This window comes from Pagrus pagrus, assembly GCF_965226575.1.
Source record: "Pagrus pagrus genome assembly, chromosome: 14".
NCBI lineage: Eukaryota > Metazoa > Chordata > Actinopteri > Spariformes > Sparidae > Pagrus > Pagrus pagrus.
In genome coordinates, this window is record NC_140198.1 from 5,780,636 (window position 1) to 5,795,194 (window position 14,559).

General features: G+C 42.9%; 1 protein-coding gene across 7 annotated transcripts in view; it reads right to left on the reverse strand.

Moving 5' to 3' along the window:
- rapgef6 (Rap guanine nucleotide exchange factor (GEF) 6) overlaps positions 1–14,559 on the reverse strand; it is a 153,325-nt gene that overhangs the window by 77,839 nt on the left and 60,927 nt on the right. For all 7 annotated transcript variants that reach the window (XM_084374413.1, XM_084374416.1, XM_084374415.1 and 4 more), the window contains one exon: positions 13,297–13,314. In XM_084374413.1, the coding sequence (XP_084230539.1) occupies positions 13,297–13,314 (18 nt within the window). The remainder of the gene's footprint in view (positions 1–13,296; positions 13,315–14,559) is intronic.

Here is a 14,559-nt window from a genome sequence, read left to right on the forward strand (position 1 = left end):
AAGAATGACATCACCTGTGCAGCGCGAGAGAGAGAGAGAGAGAGAGTGAGAGGGAGAGAGGGGATGGGAGGTGGTGTGGATGAAGCGAGAGCAAGTAGGGGGAAACTGCATTAGATGGATTGGCTGCTGAGCAGATGTGGATGGGAGAGAGACAGAGATAGAGAGGAAAGAGAGGGAGCATCTTTATTGATCGGCTGGTAACATAAAGCTGAGTATATTGAGGGCAAGCCCCTCCCCTTTGTGAGCATAAATTACACAAAAAAAAAAAAGGCAGGGGGGGTATAAATCACAGAGCCCCTATCAGATACAAAGACAGACGCCGGCAGTATTTTGGCGAATGTGACCACGCGACACAATAGCACAAGCCGATAATGGGTTTTCCCCCTGAAAAAGCCCCCCGTCTGGAGGATTTGCGGCGCAGCAGACAGGATTTGACGTATAAGAAAGGCACATTACAATCCCAGATAAATCACTCCAATACAGAGCGTCGCTGAGTAAAATACAGAGGTAATAAAAGCTTTAGGCTGAGACGTCTGTAGCTGTAAACTATTGGGAACAGATCTGGTTTGACAGCAACTACAAATAATTACAGATCATGGTTTATCCCACTTATAGCATCAAGTACGGGATACCAAAGTTAAACTGGCAAAAAGAGGTTTTTTTTACCCTTTGTGGTTGAAATCTCCCAAAATCAGTAAGCATTGAGCAGGTTATATGAAAGCCAGTGGAAACTAAACTAAATCTGGTTAAAAAGTGAAAGTTTTAAACGTCTCAAAGCATTTTAAGGGACTACATTTCAATGTAAAGCAGATTCAGACTACAAGCTAAACATTTTACGTATATTAAATGGGATTTACAAGCCCTTTAATGAGGGCAAAGGAAGCAGCAACTCTGCAGGAACAAAAAGTAAAACTGACTTAAAATGATGATTTTTATTGTCCTTTTCTAGCCCATTTAAGTGCGTTAACTAAAAATACTGTACGATTTACTCTCAAAAGGTAGTTATAGTACTTTATTGGTCCCTTTAAAAGCATCCATCATAACAACTTCTGTATAAAATGTAATCATTAACTGGTTTAATGCAGCAACTGCACGTTCTGCTTTGCCAACTGAAGAGGTGAAAGAGTTTAAGTTGCACACGTGTGAACGAAAAAAAAAAATAGGTCTTTAGCGAAGATTAAAATAATTTAAATAATGAAATAATTGTATTTTTGGTTTCCTCTTTCTTCTGCTGCTCCTGCTCTCTTCTGTTTGTGGCATTGAAGAAAAAGATGAGAGCGAGGGGAGGGGAGGAACTGAAAGCAGAGACAATAGAAGCTGTCTGCTTGTTCGGACGGCTGATTCTCCTCCAGCAGAGGAGAGATGCGAGCTCTTATTACCAGACGCTTCTGAGAGGGGAGGATGTTTCTCACCCTCTCCCGTTCTCTCTCCCTGACCTCCCCCCCTCTGCCTCCCCATCGTCCTTTCTGCCCCCCCTTTCCTTTTTTTGCAATCCCTGCCTGCATAATTTTTGCCTCAAATTAGCTACTTCCTTTATTCCTTTCTCAGTATCTGTACCGGCATCAATCATTGTCTCTTTCAGCCCCACTCCTCTTTGAGGATCTCCTCTCGTTTTTATCAGCCGTCCATCTATCCGTCTCTTTCTGTGCTCCCATTTTCAATCTATCTGCTTGCTGCTATGAACCAGGATCTCTACCCTCAATTCTCTCCCCTCTTTCGTGTGAATGTGTGTGTATGTGAAATGATACGCACCTACCAACTAAGAATGACATCATCTTTTTACTCCGCAGCCAATCAGATGCAAGCACATGGAGCCCTGCCTTCAGAGGAGTGTTATGTACACAAGAGAGACGGGGAGAGGGAGAGAGACGGAAATAGATACGCTATGTAGACAGATGGATAGATATAGATGGATATATAGATGGAGAGATTAAAAAAAAGGGGATGAAATTAGGTATGTGTGTCTCATAAGACCGTGGCTGAGACTGTGTGTGTAGTGTGTGCTAACTGCAGTCTTTTCCCTTTCGCATACTAGTGTGCGCAGCACTACATCATTCCCCTGCCCTGCTGTCAAAGCCCCAGCCCTAATAAACGCGCACACTCAGACACACACACACACGAATGCAAACAAGTTTGGAGCATTTTCTGTTAAGCCCCTGCAGGTCTGCAGGAAAAAGCTGCACAGAAGTCCAGCATTGGACTTTTGATTGGTCTGAACACCAAACTAATTGTTGTATCAAATATTAAGAGAGTACAGTGATTTATAAATGACCATTAATTAAGTTACAAAGCCAAACTTTATTCATACGAGCGATGTTTTGCTCTTCTTGATCAATGATTGATGAAACACATTAATCATTCAGACCATCCTGTTTTAAAGAGTCTCTTTAATCTCTGTTGCACACTGATGAGTTTCTATATTTCACGTGGTGGCAATATTTTCTTGTTTTTGGGGAGGCTACAAAAGGATCGCAAAGAGGACATCACAACACGACCTAGCACCGACCAAAGGTGCAGCTAAATTCAACTAGAATTGCTGCCTTGCAGTTTTATGCCTCAGGACATTTTTTTTGCAGAATATTATGATGTCACAGTAAAGTTACCTTTAACTTTTTGGATACAAACTGTCATAACTAAATCATTTTATCCTATTAGACATCTGTGTAAAATTGTCAGAATTATCATATTAACTGTTGAGAAATGGCCAAAAAATTGACTTTGACCTTTGACTTTCCAACACCGAATTTTAATCAGTACAAGTGGACGTTTGTGCCAAATTTGAAGAAATTCCCTCAAGGTGTTCTTGAGATACTGCATTCACAAGAGTGGGACTTACGTATGGACAGACAAAAAGAAAAACATAATGCCTCCGGCCACTGCTGTTGCCGCCAGGGAGGCATAAGTCCAAGTGTTTCATGACTCCTGCCAACCGGTTGAAGATGTGGCTCACTGGTAGACAATAGCGCAGATAGAATACATTACCTCAGACAAAGAGCCAGAATGTGAAATGATGAAATTCAAATATAGAAGAGATGAAAAGATACAAAAGAAAAGAAAGGATGGCGTCACTGTGACACTAATAAATACCAGATAAAGAAAATCTCTTTACCATCAGCAGTTTAGAAGCATTTATCTAAATGAATTTCCAGTGAGAGAAGGATGGAAGGGAATTACAGTCAAACTGTCACAAGAGATAGTAAGTATTAAACTCATTATGAACCCATTTCTGTGCAGTAAGCTGCAGCGGGGCACCCTGACGTGGTTTCAAAACATTCAGTACAGAGGAGACAGGCGTCTGCAACGGCCCTGATTTTCGGGTCAATCTGAAACTCGCTCGTCTGCATAACGTGCCTCAGACGGCCGTTTACTGTAAAACTCAGATGTGGGATCTGTCTGCGAAACTCACAGCGGGACACACGTCACACAGGAAACACTTCCTGGCACAGCCTGTCTGCGGCTGGGGCCGTTTGTGAGCATGCGCCGGGCTAGGTCAGGCGATTACAGACAAGAGAAGAGTCGAGAGACTCGAACGATGACTCGGGAGAAAAGTAAGAAAATGAAAAGAAAGAGACAGAATGAGTGAGAGAGAGAGAAATGAAGAGACGTGTGTGAAGAACTTTTTTTTTGGAAAACATGACAAACTCAACAGGAAATGTGACTGGTCCAATGGCAAGCTGTCAGACAGACATACTCACACACGTCAGGCTAGACTAGACAGTGAAAGTATGTGTGTGTGTGTGTGTGTGTGTGTGTGTGTGTGTGTGTGTGTGTGTGTGTGTGTGTGTGTGTGTGTGTGTGTTTTGCCTGTACTGCTCAGTGAGGCGTGACATGGCTCAGTGATTTCTGAGGGGGTCCTGTCTCTCTTTTGTCACTCGGCCTGGTGCTGCTGGGACAACTACCCCTCTGGGACAACACACACGCATTAATCTGTACACCCTCACATGCTTGCACAAAGTGGACAACAACACTCTGTGTTCGTGTGTGTGTGTGTGCGTGTGTGGCTACTGCTCAAAGCTAATCAGTTCTGCCAGGCTAATTAAAAAGGGTCAGCTGACTGAAGCCCCTGTAGCTACACGCACACATGAACACGGAGGAAGAGAAGTGCTGAGTCTGTCGTGTGGCCGTACACTGATTTCCACGGACAGTCCAGAGTCAAAGAGACACTGTGCCTCTTCCTTAACACAACTAATGAGAGGGGAGATATAATCCAGTGCTGCTTTGGCGCATCACAAATCTTTTAATATCATCAACGTGAGACTTGATTATGGCATCGGACAGCATGTTGGTTTGAATCTCTGGTTTCAAGTGTTGTGTGAATGTAGAAAATTGTCAAGGCGACGCATCTAGCAATTATTTTCATTACTGATTGCTCTTACAGTGTAATATCCAATGTTTTACAGACAAAACAGCAAAACCTCTCATTTGAGAAGCTGGTAGCAGTGGAGATTTTGCCCAATTTGCTCAGACAATTACTTGAAACGAATGAAAATCGTTGCAGATGTTCCAAACACTGGCTAATTGCTTCATTTCTACAATTCAGACAGCGCATTATTTCTGAAGCGAGTAAAAAAAAAAAGCACCTTAATCGTATCCATCTGTGTGCAGAAGCAGTTGAATTTCATTCGCAATGAACACAAACAAAAGATAGCTGAACTGGCAAGCAGTAAATACCTACCACAGCATTTTAGGGCGCATGCAAAGCGAGTTACATTAACTGCTTTGGAATCTTCGTCTTTTTTGTAAAATAAACAATATTGTCCATTTATTTCCACGTGGAGCTGAATAAACTCAAAGAGGTTTATGTGGACGTATTATTGTTCCTTCGTTGCCTTTCTGTCGTTGAAGACGAGTGAGAAAGATGATTTTAAAAAACTACACGACTCCCCGCCTTCATTATAATGTCACCTCACTGCAGGGAGTAGACAAGTAAGTCTCTGTGCTGCGTTTAATGCCTTATATAATCTGACGGTTTCCTGTGTACAGTAGACGAGCGCACAAAGAGCAACGAGTCCTGCTCACACAAAAACATACAGCGACGCACGTTCAGACGCAACTATGTGAACGTGCTGACCGCAGCCCTCTGATCGTTTGTGTTTGTGCGCGTACACGCTCGCTGTGTGTGTTTGTGTGTGTCCGTCTGAAGGACAAGACAGGAATTCCTGCCATTTAAATCAGCCCTTCCCTTTCCGACCGGTCCCCACAGAGAGAGACGGACTCAAGAGCAGAAGAGCTGGAGATGCGAAAAGAAATAAAACTGGCAGCAAAGAAATCAGACAAAAAACTGCCAAGGGTGAAAAATACATTGCAATCACACTCTTCAATCAGTCATCCATGTTTCTGACCTTCAACCACAGTGAAGCTACCATGTATAAACAAACCAATGACCACTTATTCATTGACTTCCTGTCTGCAGGTCGTCATACAGAGTAAGAAATAACAGAGGCTCAGCAGGACCAGTGCAAGTGAAGGAGAAGATAGTGAGTGAGTGAGAGACAAGCGCACAAGAGATAAAAAAAGAAGTTGAGTGAGTGGATTTAGATTTCACTGAAGGAAAGTGGGGGGCGGGGTGAGGAGAAGGGAGAGGGTCTGTCAGCAGGATATCACGAGGTGAAGGAGAGGTAAGGCAGGAAGAGTGGAGGCCTTGTTTTCTTCTGGATATAGGTTGTGTTTTCTTATGGAGCACCAACGCCCAACGAGTAGCACTGTTAGGATATTTTGTTCCTGATCTCTTGATTGTGCAAAAACATGAACTGCAGACATCTTTCAGCTCACGCCAGCTCTCCAGGAACTTTTCAAAATTAGGGAAAGGATCTGGATTGGATTTTATAGCCTTTGGGTCTTCTGTCGTCTTCAGCTTATAAAGAGTGATTTCAATTTAAGAGAAACGACAGACAGAAGAGCAGGAAAAATAGACCAAAGTGCATCAATATCAGTGCAAAACACAGCGTCTGTATGTGTGCATCTTTCACTGAAAAACATAAAATATTACTAGGCAGAGGATGAAAAACAAGGTTAGAGGGAAGGGAAATAGCAGGGAGGGAAGAAGTGGAGGAGAGAGGGTGGAGGAGGAGAGGAGCAGCAAAGAGGAATATAGAGAGGTAGTTCAACATCATCTTAGTGCTGCTGATGTAATCCCTAAAATTAGCAGCAATAACAGCCGCAGATAGTGCCCCACTGGTACACTGTGCTGCCCAGCGTACTCTACTCTTCACACACTCATGCACATCAGGACTGAAAGAAACGTTGTGCAAATCCTCCATTATTCTTAGAATGGACACGAGACAAGAAAGATGTCAGTGCGTGTTAAAATACATCACCTGTTAGTCATTTTAGGATAATTTACAGCCATGTGAAAGTGTTTGACTATGTGCTGTGGCATGGACGATGAATGTGCTGGAGCCCTGCTGGGCGACTGAGGTCTGTGGTTTCGTTGGTTGTTTGAAGGCATCGGTCCAACACTGAGCTGAGTATTTTGAGCCTGAGTCACAATTTGAGGAAGTAAACAAGTCATTGATTGGCGCATGATCGTTGTACTAGACCCTGCCAGCTGTTTGCCTGAAAAATATTTTGGTCTTTTTGGGTTGTTTTTGCCAGTTGCCAGTTATCTGATCGAGCTTTTTCAGTGTTTTTTGTTTGTCCTCCACCGCAGTAGACAGACGTAGACGGTGTGTGACGTAGCAACTTTGAATCCATTTTTTTCCAGGTACCATGAAAAAGGACCAAAAAAATAATTTATAAGAAAAGAAAATTAACCCTCAAAAAGGTTGCAGCTGTGGAGAACTTATCCATTTGTCTACCTCACTGACAGTCAGAAGTGAAAATATTGTCACGTGTTACTTGCAGGTACAATTAACCCTACTTAGATCCACCACCCCTCTTCCTCATCCTCCGACCTCCCTCCCTCGCCTCTTGTCTTAACCCTCTCTTGACCCTGCCTCTCTCACCCCATCCTTCCCACCTCCTATTAAATCCTCATCTGACCTTCCCACAACCTTCACCTTCCTGCCCCACCCCTCCATCCCCCGTGCCTCGCTCAACCCCTACTGCTGCACACCCACTCATTTTTTTCATTACCTGTCAACCCCCATTATCTTCCAGACTTCATTTCACCTTCCCTTTCTCCTCCTTCAACCCCTCATCTCCATCTCAGCCACTCTCGGTCCCTTCACAGCTCCTCATACCTACAGTATGTATCCATCTTTTCATTATCCTTGATTCCTTATCGCGCCTTCAAAGACATATGTAATTTACTTCCACTTCCAGAATGGTTCCATCATTTTTTTCATCCTCGCTCAATTTTATTGTAACTTTGCTTCCCGTTCTCTCGTCTTCTATTTCTCTCACTTCCTCCTTCACCCTGCCTTACTCACTCCCGTCCTCCTTCCACTCCTCTTTGATTTTTTTTTTTATAAAAAGGTTATGCTCGTGCCTTCTCTGCCTCACTAGACATCGGAGAGTGAAAGGAAAAACAGGAAAAGGGGAGCGGACGTTTGACAAAGGTCGAAACTCTAGATCATAATACAGTGGGATTGCAAAGACTCGCTTTTCTTTCTGCAGCTGCTGAGTCACCTGAATGTCGATAGGTTTTTTTTTGTGGTAGTAGGGAGTAGTTTTAGTTTTATGTCTCGTCAATGAAGAAGAAGCTTGAGTGGTGTTTAAGTCTCATGCTTCATGTATATAATGATTTATCGGCCAAGTCGTTTTCATTTTCATTGCTTCATTTTGCTTTTATCAAAACATTTTAACTGACTCCATCAACACTGATTTCCATACTTTGGACGGGAAAACAACAATTAAGCTGCTAATTCATATCAATCTCTGGCTTTGTAGGTCATGACACCACATCATCTGACCATTTGTTCTAATCACTCTAAGTTTCTGTTAGAAACCGTGTTTCTTGTGAAAGTAGCTCCGTCATTACTGCCAACTGCCGTCCACTCCTGTTGCAGGAATTTCCTGATTACAACAGGTCAACGAGTCAATCAGCTGATTACTTGTAACAGTTAAACAATCACCCAACTTACTTGACATGTGTTGCATTTGATATCTAGGTCAATTATCCAATAAAATAATAATCTTTCAATACCAAGCTTTCATGACAAAGGCTTCCTCACAGTTGCACCATTTTCTACAATCTTTTGTTCTCACGGCCCTTCTTAAAATTCTCCTCCTCCCCCCTTCTTCCTGGCTCCCCGTCCCTCCCTGGGGCCCTGCTTGGTCCTGCAGTGGCAGAGCTGGCTCGAGACCCTTGGGGGTTTTAGCTGGCCCCACCTGCATTCTGATAGAATGAGTCCAGATGAGCTCAGGGAAGGACTGGATGTATTAAAGCAGCGAGGGGCTTTAAAACACAAGCAGCCCTGAGTGTTTAAGCTCTGCAGAAGTGCAGGGTAGGTGATGAACAGCCAGACGGACGTACGTGAACCTCCGTACTGCATGTATCTGTATTTAAAAACACACAGCTGAAAAGCACTAAAATGAAAAAGTACTAAAAGTCCAGACACACCCAAACACTGAGAACACGCACAGCACATGTGCCGTTTTACAGACACGCAGCTTTTCAAAAGCGTGCACGCACACACACTAATAACAATGAAAACGAAGCCAGGATTATTACGGGAATGTTAACAGCTTCATCGTTACATGATGCCAAGCAAAACTCTATAAAACCGACCAACGCCAGTGAGCTCATTCCAACACAATCAACGCAGGAAATTGACTTTTTCTCAACAAACCACTACAGTGGCTTGTGCTCCACAGACTTCTCCAACATGTTCACTGTTTTACCACATTTTTTAACATACAGAGGATGAGAAGAACAAACTGTATCTGCAAAATGGAGCAGTAGGGAGGAACCTTAGTCAAATTATCCAGAATTATCTGATGAAACTAAGCAAAGTGCATCTTTCCCATCTGAACGACCTTCAAACCCTCAGAGAGGTTGGAAGATGATGGCAGAGTCATTTTTTGCATGACTCCATTACACCAGGTTGACACAGTTATGACAAAGCAGTCGCATGAGTCACACAGATGACTTGCCGACTGGATGATGAACGCAACCTGAGATTTAACCTGATTGTAAGCGGCGATGCTAAGAGTAACTTGAGTAATGACACTGCATGACGAGCTCACGGTCATCAAACTGAGCTAATATGATACCACCGAGGACAGCGACATGACGGTACAGTCGTTGCTAATGGCTCGCTGAAAATAAATGGGTGTCATATAAATGTGGAGTCAGTGTATAATCTCTATTTTGGCTTTGAAGTGTCCAAAATGCTTTACAAAGCACACAAGACCAAGTATGCCTTTATATCTGGTTTCAAGAATGCTTTCAAGCAAAAGTAGCAAAATTCTTGGGTTCATTTAGACCTTGGAGACCGAACTTGACGAAACAGCCTCATTTATAAAGGCCATTCAGGAGCGTTCAATGGACTGCATGTTCCTCAGCAGATGAATGATACCACCTCCACACAGGTCCATGCTAAATAAATTGCCCGTAAGCATTTATTGTCCTGAGGACTTCAGGAAAGATTCCAGCTTGCTTTCGCAGTTCTCCATCAGTGGTGTTGTTACAATACTTATTACCAATTATGTGTGACACCAGCTGGTTTTTGAAAAATAGTACAAACCTACCACTGCAGCCGCTATTATGCAGGGTTACATAACTGTGTACATGCCTCTGTTTCCTTTGATGAGATACTGCAGAGGTTCCCAAAGTGTTATAAAAGAGGGCGAGGCTTAATAAATGAGGCAAAAGTGTCACAGCTCAAGTCAAGTCCGTTTAATTTATATAACACCGGATCACAACAAAAGTTATCTGACGACACTTTTCAATTAGAGCAGGTCTAAACCAAACTCTTTAATTTACAGAGACCCAGCATTCCTCCATGAGCAAGCACTTGGCGACAGTGGTGAGAAAACACTGCCTCAAATGTTGTAAATACGGGGGTTCTGGCTTCTGGTGCGACCGGCCACAGCACCAACTTATGGTTAGAGAAGTCAACTATTAAACTAGCGTGTAAAACCCCGGCAGTGCACAGCATCCCTCTTCTGAACGATCCTATTTTTAGTGCATGGTGGGAACAGAGGGAATGAATATAAATAGAAACGTAACCGTCGACGGTTGAGGCCAAACTGTCTGTGGGGCACTTAAGGAACAAGTTTGGTGTGAAGATGTGATTTGTTGTTTCCTGTGTGCAGCGATTTCCAGAAGTGATTAAACACGTCAAATAAAGCAGGACCTGTCTGCACTGAAAAGAGTGTATACTTTTAGAAATCTTGCCTCACCAACCGCACCAACCTCACCAACCTCCTGCTCTGCCTGAAGTTATTTCATCAGACGTTCATTGGTGGTTGTTGCTTAATGTTATTGATGCAGGCTTTGCTCGTGTGTGAGCCCAGTTAGCCAGAGAGGAAGAAACAAATGTAGTTTGTAGGAGGGAGGAAGCAAGAGGCAGACGTCAGACGTTTTGCCTTGTAACAGGAAGATAGCTAACCACAGACGTTGCAGAAGACGTGGTGTTTTCCGGTGTGTACCGACGCCGGATTGCTTCAAAACAGCAGAGAGGATGCCGCTTCACGCTCTGAAATATTTCCACACGGCGAATCTAGCAACCGAGGGCTGCACGCAGTGTGTAAGCATCTGTGTGTCCTTATTCAACTGGGGCACAAAATGTTGACTACCAGTGTGTTAAACTCTGGATTACCCAGACAGCATGAACATCACTCTTTGCTGGTTTTTATTCCAGTGTTGTGCACCCCGAACTATCCTGTGCAGATGGCTGAACCCGCCTCATGTTAAATTAATGATCCTGGGGGTGCCGTGGAGTAGCATGGCTGTAAAAGCCCCTTACAGCAGGTTTCCCCCTAAGAGGTGATGGGTTCATCTATGTATGTGGGGTTGTCCAGTGAGACAAAGGGAGTAACCCGGTGAGGCATCTGATGTCTCAATGAAATGACTTTCTGTGTGCACGTGCGTGTTGTTGTGTGTCTGCTTCTGTGCAGCACGTGTGTGTGTGTGTGTGTGTGTGTGTGTGGTCTGAATCTCAGTCATTAGTGAATCCCAGAGGTCTGTTATGGTAGTGAGAGAATGCACAGGATCTTCAGTCTCCCGCCTCGCTGGAAGAGGAATCAGGTTTCTGGATCAATAAGAATCAATCACAACCAGGGTCATCGGAGCGAATAAAAGAAGTTAAATAAAATAATAAATATAAATCTTGAACTAATCAGCGGTTTGTCTTTCTAAGCCTTTGAAAAATAAAGAGGAGAAACATCCAATGGGTCTACTCATTACTGTGATTTGTAAGTCGAGGCTTTATTGTTCTTTAATCTCTGCTGAAGACACAAGAGATGCCACATTTTCTTCCTATTTTTGCATCGTTGTTTTTTTTTTTTTGGACTCCTCTCAATTCATAGCTTCAGGAACTTAATTCACTCCAGGGCGAGCCATTAATAAGGGGAGAGAGACGCCAGACACGAGCCTACACCAGTGATAATGGATTACTGATGTCATTATGGTTTAATAAGGCCTCTAAACAACATCCTCTGATCCAATGCCAGAAAAACAGTTCTCTTTGAGCGTCTGTGTGTGTGTGAGAGAGAGAGAACAATGTACATTTATAACTTGTCTAACATCCAGTCATTACCATTATATCATCACAAATGGGCAATCCCCTGAGATACACTGGAAAAAGTAAAGCAAAGTAACAGTGACTGTGCGATGGAGGGTTCTTTATGACTTTCTAAATGCATTTTGCTGCTGCAATCAGATATTTGCTCCGTTAGTTTATTAATTAGACAGAGAGGGAATGTCTAAATTACTCAATCAATTAGGTCTTAAAGCATAAGAAAAACAAATCTTCGTCCCCACATCAGCGACTTTCTGTCTACGTCTCTATGTCAGAGATTGTGTTTGAGCAAACTTCTTGTGAATAATTTTGCAGATTTGTCTCAGCCTGCTAACATTCAGAAATATATTCAAAGGATGATCATCGAACAGATGTTGCCATTTGACAGCAACATGTTTTCAGTGCTGAATGTACTCAGTTTGGGAAAAGTTTGATCTCTCTTCACACGAAAGGTCTGGCACACAGCAGGATGAGAAACTGGGAGTATTTGTCACAATACTTTTGTTTATTTTTTGTCTACATTCTTTAAATTTGAATTAACTTAAAGGAACAGTGAACCCAAAAATGAAAACTCAGACATAATCTAATGGAAAGTTGGGGGAAGTTTTGTAGTCCGCAAAGCATTTCTGGAGCTGCACAACGTTGCAGCATTTTCCTAAACAGCTGAAGTGGATGGGAACTTGTTCTAAAACGTAAGAAACAACCAAAAAAGACAAACATAAAATGGCTCCATACAGCTCAGTGTAATCCGAAACTCCAGAAGCACTGAGAGCCCAAATTTTATTTAAAAAAGACGTTATTTACACCCTTGATGCGTAGTTGAGCTTGTGCACCACTGTTTTGAAATTAGCAGCTATACAGTGATGATGTTGGCTATAAAAAGGTTGTGAATGAGGCATCTTTGATCAATGTGGGATCTCAAGGCTTCGAGAGACTCTGTTTTCACCGGGCGAGATGTATGGAGCCGTTTTATGTGGTTTTTTTCCCCCCCGTTTTGAAAACAAGTCCCGAGACACCTCAGTTGTTTTAGGAGAATTCTGTAGCTCTGTTTTGACGTGAAGCTCCAGAAATATTTCGTCAGCTACAAAACTTCAGACTTTCCGTCGGTGCCGGTGTGAGAAATAAACTGTTTCCACTATGTGTCACCAAACCACCAGCAGTACACTAGATGATCAGAGGGATAATGGTTCTGGTGTTGCACAAATCATAAAACCAAACAAAAAAATCACAGACAAGTCTGAGTCACAGCCACAAGTCCAGTTGAGATATACCACGACCTGGATGACTGAGAATCTTCACAACAAACCTTCTCAAGTCTGTCTCTGTCCCGTCATGTTTAAGTGTCAGAACAAAAACACCTCGTCCTCCATGTGTTAGACAGTCAGTTGTCGTTCCCAGCATGCATCTGTTTATTTCAGTTAGCCCCCTTCCTATCTGCCACCCACAGTGTCACATATGCGTGTGTGGCAGCCCCAAAATTACTCGCTTTTCCCAACACAGCCCGTTTCTAAACAACAGGTGCCTGCACAAGGAGTGACTCACACACACACACACACACACACACACACACACATACACACCAGTCATCAACAGAAACATAAAACCCTGATGGATGTGAAAGAATGGAGCAGAAATAGATTGAAATGTTTTGTTTTGTATTCTGTCCTACCTGGTTGTTGACATAATCCTGGAGACATCAGTGGAAACATGAAATAAGAGAGACAGAAACGGGATACAGTCATACAGGGACAGTATGCAAGCTTCAGTGTGTGGGGAGAGTAAAATGGGTACAGGCTGGCATATCATGTTCTTCTAATCTATATTCTCATTTAATAAAAGAAAAGTGAGCATGTCAAGGGCCCCACTCAGTCACTTAACAATGACCAGGGTATAAACATGTCGCCGCACTGTGAGTTCTTGTGTAAGAGATGCCTTCTTTCTGTCTCTACGTCATCCTTCCCTCCAATCTTGCTCAAATTTAATGCACTATTGTCATTCTCTGCATTTCAAGGACACTGGCTCTGTTCCACAATGTTTTTCTCCTGCGCTAGCTAGGACATCAGAGCAGCTGCAAAATAAACACAGCCACAAAAAAAGAAATGTGGTGGGATTCGGCAACACTGAAGGCTACAAAATGTAATTTATAAAAAGTGGAACAATCACCAAGAGACTGCACAGGCACATAGGGTGGGCAGAGGACACTTTAAGCTCTCCATTAAGCCCCTCTGTAACGCCCCAGGGAGCGTTGCATGAGCAGGGTTGCAGTGTGTGTGTGTGTGTGTGTGTGTGTGTGTGTGTGTGTGTGTGTGTGTGTGTTTGTGTGTGTGTGTGTGTGTGTGTGAGAGAGAGAGCCAAGTGCTTAAGAGTGTGTGTGTGTGTGTGTGTGTGTGTGTGTGTGTGTGTGTGTGTGTGTGTGTGTGTGTGAGTCAAAGTGTGGCTTCTGGTGATTAGTCAAAAGTGTAACTGACACACTGCTGGCCCCAGTGATCCTATCAGAGGGAGGGAAACTCTGCCTCATTCAAAAGTTTCAGTACTTTGTTCAGAGATTGTGTCAGCAAGAATCCTTAAAAGGGCACCATGTCGTTTTGGTAGAAGAAATTAATATTATAATATTAATGAGGTAATAAGAAAAACTCAGAAATATTCATTTTTTAAATAACTGAATCAACAAGCTGTTCTCAGAGGAAAATAAGGTCCCCAGAACAAGGTGGCAGGGTCCGCCAAATATAAACAAAAAACAGTACGAAATTGTGTCGTCTGTTAAGGTCAGTGTGTTTATTCAGTCATAAAAACAAAAGAGAGTTTGTTTATTTAGGTATAAAAAATAAAATATAGTACACCTTCAAGAGAGACCTCGTTTGTTTCTCCCTAAAATTTCCTCTTTTCTATCAAAAATGGAGGTGACATTAAAATGTTTAGGTGTTTATCTTCT